Consider the following 15,066-nt stretch of genomic DNA (forward strand, 5'->3'; position numbering starts at 1 on the left):
AGAAAAGTTCGTGAAACTCAGGTCAGCTCACATATCTGAAAGCAGCGCCCTCTGCTACACGAGACCTGGGCCTTGAATAACTAGTTATTGAAACTTGCCGCCTTTAGGGCGTACCCCTTTGTGCTATAAGAGAAAGGGTAATATACGAAAGTTTAAATACTGCGTTGAGCATCACACGTATCAATTACGTATTCCCCATTTGGCGTAGCTCTGCTATATCGGGCACTCATAGCCCTAAGCCCGACTCTCTCTCTATCCGGTATATCCATATCATAGTCAACAATAGGTGCTGCTACATAGCCTTTATACAAAACGTCAGTATTTGAAAGGGGTTCGGCGGCAGGCTTCTTTTTTTGTTATCTTTTAGGTTCGCGTAGCCATTGTTGGAGCGGCGTAGCGCATGCCAATTATTCAGGGCGCCGGCTGATTACCCATTACGTACATCGGGATATTTACTAAATGAGGCTATCCCCTTTCGTCTGCCCGAGTTCCAGATTGGGGGATCGGCGCCTCGACTGTCGTTTGGCCTAAATCGTACCTGTCACCCCCACTATTTATCCCTCTTTGGGTTTCTTGGAACCACTTCTTTTTCCCAGATTTGGGTTTCATCTTTCCCTTGTTATTCCTCAAGAGGAGGGTTCTGTATTTACCCTGTTCACGTATCTAATACAGTTTCCTTACCTTGGAACTGGTGCAATGTTTTCGAGTAGACTTACTTTGTAGCTTGAGACACATCAGTATCGCTAACACTCAACCCAAGGTTTGCACTAGGGTGCGACCAGGGCTGGTGCTAAATGCAGGTGGAACCAGGGGTAATACATGGCAAGCATATCTAAAAATCCAGCTATTGTCTTCCGACGCCGCGGATTCATGCGATGGAACTAGCTCGTAACTGAACATACTTACAGATTGGCTGAGGTCCATGCTTTTTGGCCTTGTCTTCTGAGATAATCCTACAAGCTGTCTGCTATATAGCCTCCCCGTTGCTGTTCTATTTTACAAAAGGATTTCGGTGAAATGGAACTAATTGATAGCCTTCTCGACCCAGCAAGGGCAGCGATGCGATCTTCCATGTCAACCATTTTAGGAAGCGGTTGGGGTTCCAGATTAGCATGTCTATGCTTTAGATTCTTGCATTAGAACAATAAGTTGAAATGTAAAATGCAGGTTTCCTTGTATGACAGCCTTAGGTCAATAAGCGAACAAAACGACATCCGCCTCAATAAGAGTTCTCTTGTCATCACACATGAAATACAATCATATGCGGTCATCCAGATACTTGGTAGAACCTCCACCAAAGTGTATAAATACATGTATATCCCCTATGCAGGTATTTTCTTTCTTGTAAAACACAAGTCGAAATCAATAACCAGCTTTCCACTATGCTTCTCTCCAAAACCCTCTTCACGATCCTTGCGGTCTTGATGCAATCTGAATTCATCCTCGCCGAGGCCACTAGCCTGACGGATGGTGTTATCAGAGTGGATTTCGATGTTCACAAAGGACAAACGGCTAAGAACATCGTCTCTGCGGATGGTACCCCACGGATTGCCCCAAGAGCCGTGGGTGCGGCCGACGAAGTGAACCTTGTCAACGAAAGTGTCTTATACTTAGCCAACGTCACCATTGGCTCCAACAAGCAGAAGCTTGGTGTGCTTCTTGACACTGGCTCTTCTGACTTTTGGGTGCAGGGAAGCACCAATCCATACTGCAAGGCGGGGACTACCGAAGAGGTTCGTGCATCTCCATCCAAAATTCGTGCATTGGCAGCCAATCATCGGGCTTTTCACTTTGGGTTCCCAAGTTCCCTGACTTCCACTTCCACTACCTCTATACCCGCATCTAGCCAGTTTGATTGCAGTATTTATGGCAGTTTCGACCAGTCCAGTTCTTCCACCTTCCATGACAACAAGACTGCCTTAAGTATCACTTACGGTGACGGAACCTTCGCCAAGGGTGATTTTGGTCAGGACACTGTCAGTTTGGGTGGGTTGGATGTTAAAGGGGTCAACTTTGCTGTTGCCAACAACGCCGATAACTCTATGGGTGTTTTGGGTATTGGCATAGCTGGCAATGAAGCCACTACCGTGGCCACCACCCCATTCCAATACGATAACTTCCCAGTGCAGTTGAAGAAGAAGGGTTTAATCAAGAAGACTCTCTACTCGTTGTATTTGAACAGTGCTACGTCTAATCTGGGTAGCGTCTTGTTTGGTGGGGTTGACCACGCCAAGCACTACGGCAACTTGGTTCCTTTGCCATTGGTCAATGTTTATCCTAAGAATTACCCTGAAGCGGTGTCCTTCTTTGTAACATTGGCTGGTGTTGGTTACAACAAGAAGGCTGTATCTTCCGGTCTGATTTCTGCTTTGCTAGACAGTGGAACTACTTTGACGTATTTGCCAAAAGCGACTATTAGTAAAATTGCTTCCGGATTGGGTTACAAACACGCGTTCTTGTCCCTGACCTACTATGGTCCATGCACGGGCTTACCTTCCAGTGTTCTTTCTTTCCTGTTCGCCGGTGTCACCATCAACGCTCCAATCTCCAACTTCCTCGAGCAAGCATACTACTCTGATGGCAGCGCAGCTAATAACATCTGCATTTTGGGCCTTCAGGCTTCGAGCACTTACATTTTGGGTGACAGTTTCTTGAGATCAGCCTACGCCGTTTACGACTTGGAAGCACTTCAAGTTTACTTGGCCCAGGCTATTCCAAATGCCACGGCTGAGGATATTGTGGCCGTTACTTCGACCATCCCACCAGGAACTTTGGTCCAGCAAACTGCCACCACTTTCTAAGTGACAGGATCATCCTTTTTTTTCCCCGCTGTCTCTAAAGTGGTGCTCTGCTGATAGACTTCCGTTTCCTTTCTGAAGGGCGTGAAAGTGCTTGGAGCAGTATACCGCTGGCAGTTGCCTCCTAGGTGCGCTCCTGGTTATCCCTTTCCTAGTTTAGAGGTTTATCTTTAAAGCCATACACGCCTAGGATTTTTTTATACCCCTTTTATTTTTATTTTTGGGTTAGTTCTCGTTCTAAAAAAAATTCCTGTTTGATTCAGCAGATATACTCGTGATGTATTAAACTATTTGAGCTTTCCGCAGATGACTGGATCATGGCACCATGATCCGGCTATATCTTGGGGTTTTATAGGGCTTTCAATTATGCATACCCTCTACGGGGTTGGGCTGGGGTATATGACACAAGATTTATTACCGGGTGGGAAGGGAAGATACTTTAGGTATCACCTGGCAATATCACCCATACATTCTTCACTGTAATAATTGGCTTTCTGGCCGAGTTGGTCTAAGGCGCCAGGGTAAGGTCCTGGTCTCTCCGGAGGCACGAGTTCGAATCTCGTGGAAGTCATTATTTTTGCATTTTAAGCTGTAATCGCTTGATTGGGTATGCCCGAAAAAGATGGAGTTTATATTTTTTACCATAGTGGATTCGGATGGCTGGCCAGGGCCATATGAAATGTCTCTGCCGAATCAATTTCATGTTACGAGCTTGTGGACATGCCGAATGTATCTAATGGGTAACTGTGGACGTGATTATTCGATGCTTTTCGGTAAAATATAGATGAGTTGAGGTTCTACTGAAGGTCAGGAGCGGCACCACCGGCACGAAGAAGATGGGATACCGAAATGTCCGAGGTTTCGTAGTGCCAAATATCAACCGATGACGTCTGCGGGGTTAAATGAAATCTCTAATACATCATTGGCGACCAGGCGCATGAGGCAGTTTACTTTATATGACGAGTTTTTACGAGTCCACCAAGAATGAGAAATGAAGCCTTTTGGATTGTGGGGTATTAAGGGGTATGAGTATCATAAGATTTATAATAAGGCATTTTGAAAAGAGGCTTAAACTAAAGCTGTGGTACGTCATAACAAGATGCATCATCTTACCGTGAACATTCAGTCTTATTTCGATGGACGCAACCAGTCCCAGGAATTTGGTGTGTTTGTTAATGTATAACTCTTGAACCATTGGTCTATCAAGTGATATTCTGGACTACCAAGACAACGAGAAGCAGTAAATAATGTTTCAAGCTTGTCTTATGCTTGACGCACTTATCTGGTATATCCAAGGTGGCTTCATATACACTATCTTGATTGTTGTGGTAAACGATTCAATCAAGTTCACCACCCGTATCACCTTCTTGTACTTTTATCTCCACGATTATTGGTACCCTTGTGGGATTTGTCGTCGCTTACATCAAGCGTGTAGAGCCTTTTATCGTCTTTGGTGTGGCCGTGTGGTTTGTAGCCGTGGGGTTTTTGCTTTTCATTTCAGAAGCAACTCCGGTTCTCACGGTGGTATCATCGGTGGTGTGAATCTCCTTGACTTTAATATTGGTTTTTTTAACCAATCCACTCAAGTTTCCGTCCAGACATGTACTGACAATAAGCACATGGCCGTGATGATTGCCCTTTACTTGATTTGTCACAGTATCGGACCCCCACTTGATAACTCTATTTCTGGTGCTATTTGGACCCAGAAGTCGTACTCTGAGTTGCTAAAAACACTCGGTGATACCAGATTGGCCACTTGCGTGTACTCCTCTCTAAAAGTTTATCATTGATTACGCTTGGGGCACCACCGAGAGAATGGCTGTCATGCCCGCCTACAGATATGTCCAAAAGCTTTTGATTGCCGTCAATTTATGTGTTCCGGTTAACAACTGCTTTGGTGTTGAGAGACTACAGGCTGGAGAGCGTCCAATCCTTGAAGCACAGCGAGGAAGAAACCATCAGGAAAAAAGGTTTCATGTCCAAGCTCTAGGCTTACACCGAGTAGCACCTGCACTCCTCCTTTACCAATATTCTGGCCCATTCAGCTTCACATCCTAAAATTAAGATGGAAAAATAACCACGGTAAGCCATGCCAAATAGTAGGTATTCATTCTCATGCTTTCGATAAACAAAATCTACATCTTGGAAACCAGACCGTTTGGGAGGTAATGGCCTTCTCCGTTCTGCGCGCTCGTAACCCTCTGCATACTTGACTGAAAAATTATCTGTCGCTATCAAAACCCCACCATCATTTACCATCCCTCCATAATGTCGTTCGTCAGATCCTCCTTTATCCATATAGGGCTCAAGCGCTGTCTTGTGGCTAGATCTGTTTCGGTCCGCTTACCCGCATTCTCCCGCATCGTCCGGTTCAACTCCACGGTCTCCAAGTCCGTGGATATCCCGGGCCAGTTGATCAAGCCGGTGCTTGGCTTTAACCGCTCGCTCCTTGCGGAAATTGAAAACGACACCCAGACTACGATTGAGTTGGACGAGGGCTCCAGCTCCTGCGTGATCAGTGGTGGCGATGCGGAAAGGGCGGCGCAGTTGATCGAGACGATCGTGGCGTCGCTCACGACCGTGAAGCAGTTTCCGTTAAAGTCGCGTTTAGTGCTGCCGTTGGCAGGGGTTCAAGGCTCCACGTTGAAGCGCATCCAGGACGAGACCGCAACCGTGATTGTTTTTGATACCCAGAAAAATCGCAAGACGTTGGATAAGACATGCTACATCTACTCCGACTCCGAAGCCAACTGCGAAGCAGCCTTCAAGCTTGTTCAGGAGAGAGTCGCAAACTTGCAGGCCACGGCCGTGAAGATGGAAATTCCGCACGAGCTCATGATGCCGTTGGTCGGTTTGGACGGTATGGACATCAAGCAGATTGAGGGTGATACTCAGTGCTGGTTCGACAATACCAGAGATCGCTCCGCCATTGATGCCTCTTTGCGCATCTGCTACATCTACTCTGACTCCCCCGCGGGTGTGCCAGCGATGCAGGAGTGGATCAACGCCCGTCTTGCTTCTTTGTCAGCGCACAACGAAGAGTTCCGGCTTCCGATGAAGGACTTTGCCTATGTGGGTAACGAGTTCCTCGAGTCCTTGGAATCCTCTCACCCAGGGGCCAAGATCTTGAGCGATGGCAGTCTCAGAAACATGAGAACCGACAGAGGCCTCCCCACGCCGAAGCTCACGATAAAGATTTTCGGTACCGACGCGGACCAAATCTCCGAAATCAAACGCGCCATCCAGGATAGAATCGACAATCTCAAGCGCAACAGTCTCAGCATCACCTGCTCCAAGTCAAAATTTAACGTGTTGGTCGGCCACAAGTGGGCCCGCACTACTCCGTTTGCCCAGCAAGGCGTCAAGTTTGTCAGATACAACGATAAGAGCGGCGCGGCACTCAGAATCTTTGCCGACGACATGGACAAGGCGCGTGAGGCGTACGAGTGCATCCGTCTCGCCTTCAACTCCTTGGCCGAGGGCAAGGTCACCATCCCCGCTAGGTTGATCACCTTCATGCAGAAAAGACAGGCGGGGATTGAGGCGAAACACGAAGTCATGATTACCGACCAGATATTTTCCCAGAGCGGTGATTTGAAGTGGATGATCCATGCCGACCCAGAGGTCTTGGCGGAGGTCCAGGCGCTGATCAAGCAGCAAATCCAACAATTGAATGAAAACACAAAGTTTGCGGTGGTACCTACGAAGGTTGCGGACAAGCTCACCGATGAGCATGTAAATGGGTTGCAGGCTGAGTTTTCCGGTTTGCTGTTCATGCCGTACCAGGCGGAAGTCGACGGGGATAAGTACATCTTTGTTGTCGGTGAGGACCCTGCAGTAGTGGAGGAGGCTGTGGTGCGGGCCCAGGAAGTGATTGACAAGTTGTAATGTATATAGTAATATTTGAATGAAAAGAAACGTGACACCGTGTGTCTGAAAGGATATTTCAAGGTGGAACGGATCCTTGGTCGGGAAAGGTGAAGGTGATGAATTTAGCGATCTAAGTCTGTGAGTAGTAGGGAGTATAGTTAAGGATTTGTGTCGAGAAAGGTTACAACGATATACCGGTAGGAATGAACCGTAGTAGATGTAGATGTATTATCCTACTGATTGCTGCCATGCGTTCTTAGAATTTTGGAAAATCAGCTATTCGAGTTCAACCTGGTATCCATTCTGGTAATCGATCGACCAATCGGTCTCGATCCAAACCTTTAAATAAATTCGTTTGGCAGAGGGGGAGTTATCTGAACCAAAACGAGGCACACAGACCAAAACAAGCCCTCAATAGAGTGGTACATGGCTACACTATGCTTAATAATAAATTAACAGTGTAAATACCTTGCCTTTAGCTGGGTCAACTCCCACAACCTTCATGCCTTATCGGATGGAAATGCACAAGCATTCCGACACGACAGGCTCATGGGATCCATTCATGATCCAATCAGGAGTTTTCGTCAATTATTACTCGCTTAGCAGGTGTTTACTAGGTTTGTGATCCAGAATATTATCACAAATTTACCGTTTATTTATTCCTTCCAGTCCTTGTCTGTTCATTTGTAGATTCCAAATACCAACGACCACCATGCACGTGACAGCCGCTCATGCACGAAGAGTCATGGATCCCGGGCTATGAAAAACTATGCGTCCCCAAACCTGACCCCTCAAGCTTGTAACTTCTCAACTATATGACCCCAGTCACGCTCCCAAACGTCTCCAGAGACCCGGTCCAGAAAGGATTCACAATCGTGTTGAAGATCGGGACATCCTCGCTCGTGGACGAGGTCACACGCGAGCCTCTCCTCTCGAACATGTCGCTCATTGTGGAGACCGCGGTCAAGTTGCGCCGCGCGGGCCATCGAATCGTCCTTGTATCTTCCGGTGCGATTGCCGTCGGTCTCAAGCGCATGGGCATGGCTGTAAAGCCGAAAAGGTTGGCGCAGGTGCAGGCGCTCGCGGCCATCGGACAGGGTCGGCTCATCGGCCTCTATGACGACCTCTTCCGCCAGTTTGCGCAGCCGATTGCGCAGATTTTGATTACCAGAAATGACATTGTGGACTACACACAGTTCCGCAACGCCCAGAGTACCATTGAATCGTTGCTCGACATGGGTGTGATTCCCATTGTGAACGAGAATGACACCTTGTCCGTAGCCGAAATCAAGTTCGGTGACAACGACACTTTGAGTGCAATCACGGCAGTTATGGCGAACGCCGACTACTTGTTTTTAATGACGGATGTCGACTGTCTCTACACGGATAACCCACGGACAAACCCGGACGCCAAGCCGATCTTGTGTGTGGGTAGCATGGACGAGTTGGAGGTGGACACCTCTTCCGGAGGCTCTGACGTAGGGACGGGTGGTATGACCACAAAGTTGATTGCGGCGGAATTATGTATGGATAGCGGTGTGACGGCCATTATCATGAAGCTGTCTCAACCAGCTAACGTCTTGCCGATTGTTGAGTATATTCAGTCGATCAGCAACGCCAAGGCGACAGGAGAATTGGCGAGCCAGCTTGCACAGCTTTCCCTCAACAAGGTTCCGCTCCACACGCGGTTCATCGCCGAGCCCCGTCCAATTAACAACAAAAAGTTTTGGTTGTTGCACGGTTTGAAGACGAAGGGGTCACTTATTATTGACCAGGGTGCGTATAAAGCGATCATTCCGCCAAACAGAGCTGGCTTGTTACCAGCGGGGATTATTGGCGTGGAGGGTAGCTTCCACGAGTCGGAGCCTGTCAAGTTGATGCTTGGGCACCGCGATCCGGAGACGGGCTTGTGGGACAAGACCAAGGAGACATTGGAGTTTGGTCGTGCAAGAGTAAACTACAAGGCGATGGAGATCCAGATGATCATGGGCAAGCACAGCTGGGAGATTGAGGGGATTTTGGGGTACCATGACTCGGAGTATGTAGCGCACAGGGATAATTTGGCGTTTCCACCAAGTGAAGTGAGAGCAGAAGCAAAAGCCGGTGTATAGAATGAGCTTAAGTGATCATGTGTATGGGAATGAGTAATTAATGCAAATCCAAAGATAGATAGTTTGTTAAGATTCTGTTACAGTCAGTATGTACGTATATTGGAAAATACCTATTTAACATGTCGGTACGTAAAGCAAAATTTGAGATATGGTTATTATATAGTTATTATATAATTATCATATAAATATATTTACATATATATGAACAAATATAAAATATATAACACAAGTAAAAACTGACATTTGATATTCATATATGCTAGTGATATACAAATTGCACACCAACAAGCTCGCAGTGTAGTTGCACTATGGAAGAGGTTCTACAAAATATTCATCAAAGTTTCAGCACGAAGTCTTTGAAGAAAAAAAACATCTCCAAGGTTGTATAGTGTAGTGGTTATCACTGTTGGTTCTGATCCAATAAACCCCGGTTCGAATCCGGGTACGACCTTTTTTACCAGCATTCAAAAAATTTCACTTATGAAGTTGTATTTATGTCGTCCCTCCAATAGATCATCAAATATACCAATAATCAATATTACAATATCATTCACTTCTACACAGCTGTTAACTGGTATGCCAATCATACCTCACATAAAACACACCATTACATCCACGACCGAACGTTCTCCACCAGAGTGTACACCATCATAATACAGCCAAAAGCCAAAACGGCAATATCCACGACAACCATCGCGAGCGGCACACGCAACGCGTTCTGGCGCATACACCGTAAGTGCAACAACGGTGGAAAGATGTAAAGCAAAGGGATGCACGCAAAGCTGCCTATGAAACTGACAAACTTGTCCAAGTCATTGGCCCCCACGATGGCGATCAATGTGGTGCCAAGAACCACGGCAGAGCGAAAAGCGTTCTTGCTCCACTTCACCGACGGGTTCAGTTTGCCCGATGAGCGGCCGAATACGCCATGCTCGAGGATCTTGATGGCAGGGAACAACTGCAACGGCGTGCTAAGCAAGATGGCAAGCGCGTAGAGCAACTGGGCGAGGTGGACGGAGAGCGAGTCCTGGGGAAAGTTCAAGAGCACGACGGTTTCCACGGCGCTGCCAAAGGCAAAGTAGCCGATTCCGCCGAGAGTGACAAAGATGAAGGTTACGGTGAGCATGGTGATGGTGAGAGTCATGCGGAACTGCTCGGGCTTTTCCATGGCTGCTTCGATGGGTAAGAGCAAGCCGATGCCCTCGTAAGAGAAGATGGCGGTGCCCACAAAGATGGTCCAAGACTCGGCGTTGAAGGCTGCAACGTCGGGGGCAACTCCCCGGGTGAATACGAGGTAACCAGAGTAGCAGTAAACGTAAATAATGCCCAAGAAGATGAAGGCGTTAGCGATGAGCGCGGAGACCGAGAGCTTTCCGATCTGGCGAGTGAGACACAACGGGAGGAAGAGCGTGACCTGCGCGCCGATGCACAAGCGAATGGAGAGCTCGGTGCTGAGCAAGCTCTGGGCCAAAGCACGAAGGTTTTCCGCCACAAACACGATGTACGCTGAGGCAAAGCCAATCTGCGACAAAATGATTGCCGTGAGGATAACGCGGCGGAACCAGGAACCAAAGAGCACAAGCCCCAAGTCACCGAAGGAGGAAACTCGTACCGAGGCTTTCACATCCATAAGGAGTGTGAAGGAGTAGAATGAGCAGCACGAAAAAAAGATTAGGAGCGACAGTGACACGAGCCAGCCCGCGTTAAAGTAGCCCCTCGGGAGAAATAAGACCCCCGTCCCGATGAATGCCTTGAGAAGAAGCAAGAGCGTCTTTCCGGTGGAAGTTCCCGCCTGCCTGGCCAAGCGCGTGCGCTGCTGGCGCATGCGTTTCTGGGCCGATTCGCGGAGCAAGTGGTCCTCTTCAGTCGCAAGGGGCAACGGCTCATCCATTAAGCTCTCTTCGTCTTCGCTGTCGGAGTCGCTCAACTCCTCACCTGCAAAGTGCCCGTAGAGTGCGAGAAACTCCACAAAGTTGCGTGTGAGAAAGTTTGGTGGCGGCTGCGACCGGCCATGGCGCGCCTGCTGCTCGTGGCGCGCGGTAATGAACAGGCGGCGGAAGCCACCGGGCACGCGGATTTCGTTGGCCGGGTGACTGGATGCGCGGGAGCCCACGGAGTTGGCACGGCGCACCGACGGGCGGCGCGAGTTGGGCTGCGAGCGGTTGCGCGCCGTCCAGTTGTACAACTCTCGTGTCATGTCGCCACCCTGCGACTGGAGCGAGTCGAAGGCCGAGTCGAAATCGCGGCCCAAGGTGGAGGTCGCAAGCGGAGAGGCCAGACCGGAAATGGCAGGAGTGGGCGAAGGGTCAACCAAGTGGCGCTCCACTGCCTCTACAAGCTTCGGATCAGGGTGGTCAAGGTCAATGGGGGAGGCCCTACGGGGGCTTACAACTGGATTAATGGTTACCATAAAGGGTGGAGCGTCAAAGAGTCCATGGCCACCTGAATCATGGGACAAGGGGTCATCACCTGAATCGCGAGACGGCTCGCGTCTTGTTGGGCTTGAGCTTTCGGGAAAGCCCTCGCTGACAATACCAGCCGTGGCGCTGGCTGAGGGTTCACGGAGACCCATGGACAATCCCCCGTGACTAGCAGCGGAGCCAGTCCTCTGCAAGACACGCACTTCACGCTGGACGGCTTCAAATCCTCCGGATAACTTTACCATCAGCGATGACGGTTCGATGTCTACTTGAACTGGTACCTCGCGGCGGAACGACAGCTCCAGTACTTGACTCTTGAACCCCTTGGCAGAAAAGTCACCCGTGCGAAAGGAATCCTCGTTGAAGCGTTGTTCTTGGAACGTTCCAGGCTCGCGGAATAACGTTTGGAGCGGGTCGCGCAAGCCGCTGACATGCGACGGCGTCAGCGGAATCTGGATGGAGCCGCGGCGGTCGGGCACATACGGCTCAGGGGTGCCAGAGCTTGGGGTTCTGGTGCCTGACATAGCAAAGAATGGGGTTTGGACAGGAAGACCTACCAAAGCGTAGAGGGCGCTGAGGAATTTATGCGTCGGACACACCGTACGGCTAGAAAGGGCGTGTATTTACCACTGACGTCATTAGCATCTGGCTGGAGACTAGCCCGGAGAAATATTCAGTAGCTGAGCAAGTTGTAATATTTGATAACCATGATTAATGGTTGAATACAGGGTATTGAAGCGAGGAATTGCCAACTCAGACTTTGAAATGCAGAGTTGGAGAATATAGTTTCGGGTCCGGGATATAAAAGAAGGGGACCTGTTGGCTCGGAGAAGTCGTTACCCTTCCAAAGAATATTCAACTTCCAAAATTACTTGACATGTATACTTGCCCCTAAATTCACATTAATTAATGATAAATAAAATTCATCGCTGTTAAATTTGCACTGCTTATACATAGTTTATTATACAAGACACCCGCTCAACCGAAAATGGTAATGTCGTCATTCATCAACCCCTCCTCACTCTCATCCCCACCTTCGACCCTTCTATCACCCTCACCCATATCGACTCTCTGTCCCAATAAACCAGCAAAGAACTCGTCAATCTGCCAATCATTCCACTTCCACTTCCCCCCGTTGACTGGCGCGGCAAAGCCCTGGATGGCCTCCTGCACGTGGAATCTCAACTTACGGCCCTTGGAGGCCTTGGTATCGACGTTCTTCTTAACCTTGGACTTGGTCAAGGTGATGAGCTGTGAATTTCCAGAGGTTGGGTTGGCACTGGACAACTTGTTCGCAATCAAGTCGTTGAGCAACAACCTGTAGAAGTCTTCGTCGTCAAAGATGTAGTTGTTGTGCTGGGTATCGATCTGGGCTACGGCCGGATGAGCGGATGGAATGATGTTGGAGTCCTCACCAGCAGCGTCGCCGTCGTCAACCGCATCGGTATCGCCGGTTTCCGCGACGTAGCCGAGCGGGGTGACGTTTTTTCTGTTCAAACGTGTTCTCTTGACGAGTTTCTCCATGTCGCGCAACTGGTTATCCACTTGGATGGTGAGGGACTGATTGACGACCTTGAACTTGGAGGCGTTAATAGCGGTGGAACCGGATGACTGTTGCACCTTGTGGGACCATTTGTTCAAGACGGCACCGCGGTAGGTGGCTAACTGGGTGTCCATGGTAGCGTTAGACGCCAAGTAATCGGCGTAGGAGCGCTTCTTCGGAAGCGGCGCGACATCTTTATCCGCCACAATCGCATCCTGCTTGTACAACTTTTTTCTCAAGCGTAAAATGGTGTCAAGCAAGTCGTACACCTTCGCCTCAGTCTTGGCAAGGGTCTTTGCAGATTTTTTTCCTGCAAACCCCTCGAATGATTCTGCGGATAATGGCAACTGGTTCGCGGTCTGCACCGCCTTCTGCAACTTGATACGAGAGTCGATGATCGAGTCGTAGAGGGTTCTTTGCTTGTTAATGGAGTAGCCCTTGACAGCGTCAGTTTTGGCGGTCGAAGATAATCTTGAGATGATGTGTTTGCGTTCTTGTTGCATCAATTTGGTCAAGTTAGACCTTTTGTGGGCGGTCTCCTCATCGTCGCTGTTAAAGTTGTGCTTTCCATCGGATTCATATTCTGAATCAGTCTTCAAGGAAACACCACTGTCAGATTCAGCTTCAAACTCAATTTCAGACTCAGCCTCAGACTCAGCTTCAGACTCAATTTCAGACTCTTCTCCCGACTGGTCTTGTTCCGAGTACAAATCTTTTCTAGAGCTGACGGCACCCTTGTATTTAGTGTCCAACTTCGGCGCATGATCTCTCAATACACTCTTGTCCACGCTCACATAGTGCTGTCTCTTCATGAGCTCCTCCTCATCGTCCTGCAAATCATCTTCGGAGTCCGAATTGGCAAAAACATCTTTCAATCCCTCATCTTCGATATCAAAGTCGGTTACGTCCGGTTGTGCCAACTGTGCGATTTGTTCAGCTAAGGATTTAGCCATTGTGTGTATGGACAAAAGCAAACAGATGGTGCCAGATGGCAAAATATATTTAAGCGTTGCGTCTGCAATTTTTTTCACCTGCGTGCAGGTCTGCTCATCTCAGTTCTGGACCGAATGGGGAAGAAACTAGAATGTCCCCATTTGGTCCTGTATGCTCCCAGAGAGTGCAAAGCTCGAGCTTTACTGCTTCGTGTATATTTCCTTACTCTGCGCGATTCACCATCAATCTACGTTGAAAATCGTGTCTAGGTTCAAATATTGGCCATTTAAATGGTTTAGCCGACCTAGAGTCGATACAGCCTGTCTGCGGTTGCATGATTGGACGTTAGACTGGGCTTTATCAGTGGATTTTGAGCTGGAGATATTGATTTTGTCATCTCGTTTAGCTGGCTTAAGCTTTTCACCCAATATATTGCTCTTTGTTGGAGGAATGAAGGGGAGTTTCGTAGTTTCTTCAGGAGTAGAGCTTCCCACAGTCTTAGTACATGTTACATACACTGCCGTATTATTAGCTTCGTAGAGCGAGGTCCCTCGAGCCTAGACTCCATACACAATACTATTTTGTCCTTGCATGTATTACAGGTCTGGTAGGGTTATACACATGTGTACATCGATATACACTGGTCGATACCGCACTTGATCGATGGATTCTCGGGTATAAGCTCTGAGGCTGGTTATCGGTCGGAAGCATTTTCAACGCATGATCTTACGTTTGACTGAACTTCCATGCGTCAAACCCTTTATTTTATTATCTCTTCTTGGGAGTGCGCTCTGGGTTTCTGGCTTTACCTCGGTCATTTCTATTTTAGCACATGGTCCCGTTCCTACCGTAATGATTGCGTATATCAATAGGTTACTACGAACAATGCAGGAGTTAAGTCCATTACAGATGGCCGTGATGCAATACCGTAATGTTTACATATGCAGGGGATGGTTATTGCTTTTTTGTATATGCATAAATATTCCAGCTGTTCACGTTCGCCTCAACTTGGCTTGTCCCTGTCTAGACAACTTTCCTGTCTCCCGGTTGAATTTAGGGGTTCATTTATCTGCCTTTCTTTTAGTTAATAACTCACCTAACCCCCAATCAGCTTCTTTGTGTACATGCCAGATAACGAAACCTCAGACAAGTCGAGCGAACTGGCCGCTGCGCTCGATTCCGGCACTGGGATCTCCACCTACAATGTCCCCAATAGAGCCTCCGATCCCTCAGCCCTAGGGTTGGATGACGAAGAGGAGGATTTTGTGCAGAAATACGGATCCATCCAAGTGGTTTACATCAAGAAACCCAAGCACTCGCCGTGGTGGACAAGACCATATGCGCTCAACTACTTCTACAACGGGACATTGTACCGCACGCGCGGGGAGCGT

General features: G+C 48.4%; 8 protein-coding genes and 2 non-coding genes across 10 annotated transcripts; 8 read left to right on the top strand and 2 right to left on the bottom strand.

Annotated features, from left to right (window-relative positions):
* Nucleotides 1-984: 984 nt before the first annotated feature.
* Nucleotides 985-3,064, top strand: BABINDRAFT_163464 (pepsin-like aspartic protease). Its single transcript, XM_019129928.1, has one exon. It carries the CDS (start codon nt 1,383-1,385, stop codon nt 2,799-2,801), a length of 1,419 nt encoding a protein of 472 aa, XP_018982770.1. The 5' UTR covers nt 985-1,382; the 3' UTR covers nt 2,802-3,064.
* A 222-nt stretch (nt 3,065-3,286) lies between these two features.
* On the top strand, nt 3,287-3,369 carry BABINDRAFT_t340. Its single transcript has one exon. It is a non-coding gene; the product is annotated as a tRNA-Leu (tRNA).
* A 923-nt stretch (nt 3,370-4,292) lies between these two features.
* BABINDRAFT_182550 (uncharacterized protein) lies at nt 4,293-4,684 on the top strand (the record flags this gene model as incomplete). Its single annotated transcript, XM_019131169.1, has 1 exon — nt 4,293-4,684. A coding segment is annotated over one exon (296 nt), but the record flags the coding sequence as incomplete, so codon positions are not given.
* Nucleotides 4,490-4,896, top strand: BABINDRAFT_163465 (uncharacterized protein). The gene has a single exon (XM_019129929.1). The coding sequence runs from the start codon at nt 4,614-4,616 to the stop codon at nt 4,854-4,856; it is 243 nt and encodes an 80-aa protein (XP_018982772.1). The 5' UTR covers nt 4,490-4,613; the 3' UTR covers nt 4,857-4,896.
* Nucleotides 4,897-5,063: 167 nt separating this feature from the next.
* Nucleotides 5,064-6,853, top strand: BABINDRAFT_163466 (KH domain-containing protein; the record flags this gene model as incomplete). Its single annotated transcript, XM_019129930.1, has 1 exon — nt 5,064-6,853. One exon carries the CDS (start codon nt 5,067-5,069, stop codon nt 6,684-6,686), a length of 1,620 nt encoding a protein of 539 aa, XP_018982773.1. The 3' UTR covers nt 6,687-6,853.
* Nucleotides 6,854-7,380: 527 nt separating this feature from the next.
* PRO1 (glutamate 5-kinase) lies at nt 7,381-8,779 on the top strand (the record flags this gene model as incomplete). The annotated part of the gene is made up of 2 exons (XM_019130914.1): nt 7,381-7,386; nt 7,529-8,779. 2 exons carry the CDS (start codon nt 7,381-7,383, stop codon nt 8,777-8,779), a joined length of 1,257 nt encoding a protein of 418 aa, XP_018982774.1.
* Nucleotides 8,780-9,158: 379 nt separating this feature from the next.
* On the top strand, nt 9,159-9,230 carry BABINDRAFT_t341. The gene has a single exon. It is a non-coding gene; the product is annotated as a tRNA-Gln (tRNA).
* Nucleotides 9,231-9,277: 47 nt separating this feature from the next.
* On the bottom strand, nt 9,278-11,911 carry BABINDRAFT_163467 (amino acid transporter). The gene has a single exon (XM_019129931.1). It carries the CDS (start codon nt 11,721-11,723, stop codon nt 9,387-9,389), a length of 2,337 nt encoding a protein of 778 aa, XP_018982775.1. The 5' UTR covers nt 11,724-11,911; the 3' UTR covers nt 9,278-9,386.
* Nucleotides 11,912-12,177: 266 nt separating this feature from the next.
* BABINDRAFT_181684 (rRNA-processing protein) lies at nt 12,178-13,713 on the bottom strand (the record flags this gene model as incomplete). The annotated part of the gene is made up of 1 exon (XM_019131154.1): nt 12,178-13,713. Exon 1 carries the CDS (start codon nt 13,693-13,695, stop codon nt 12,178-12,180), a length of 1,518 nt encoding a protein of 505 aa, XP_018982776.1. The 5' UTR covers nt 13,696-13,713.
* Nucleotides 13,714-14,799: 1,086 nt separating this feature from the next.
* On the top strand, nt 14,800-15,044 carry BABINDRAFT_10091 (uncharacterized protein; the record flags this gene model as incomplete). The annotated part of the gene is made up of 1 exon (XM_019126678.1): nt 14,800-15,044. A coding segment is annotated over one exon (245 nt), but the record flags the coding sequence as incomplete, so codon positions are not given.
* Between the last annotated feature and the right edge of the window lie 22 nt (nt 15,045-15,066).

This window comes from Babjeviella inositovora (genome assembly GCF_001661335.1).
Source record: "Babjeviella inositovora NRRL Y-12698 unplaced genomic scaffold BABINscaffold_15, whole genome shotgun sequence".
Classification (NCBI taxonomy): Eukaryota; Fungi; Ascomycota; class Pichiomycetes; order Serinales; genus Babjeviella; species Babjeviella inositovora.

Coding starts and splice junctions, on each gene's coding strand:
- BABINDRAFT_163464 (XM_019129928.1), top strand. CDS start 1,383: ATGCTTCTCTCCAAAACCCTCTTCACGATCCTTGCGGTCTTGATGCAA.
- BABINDRAFT_163465 (XM_019129929.1), top strand. CDS start 4,614: ATGGCTGTCATGCCCGCCTACAGATATGTCCAAAAGCTTTTGATTGCC.
- BABINDRAFT_163467 (XM_019129931.1), bottom strand. CDS start 11,723: ATGTCAGGCACCAGAACCCCAAGCTCTGGCACCCCTGAGCCGTATGTG.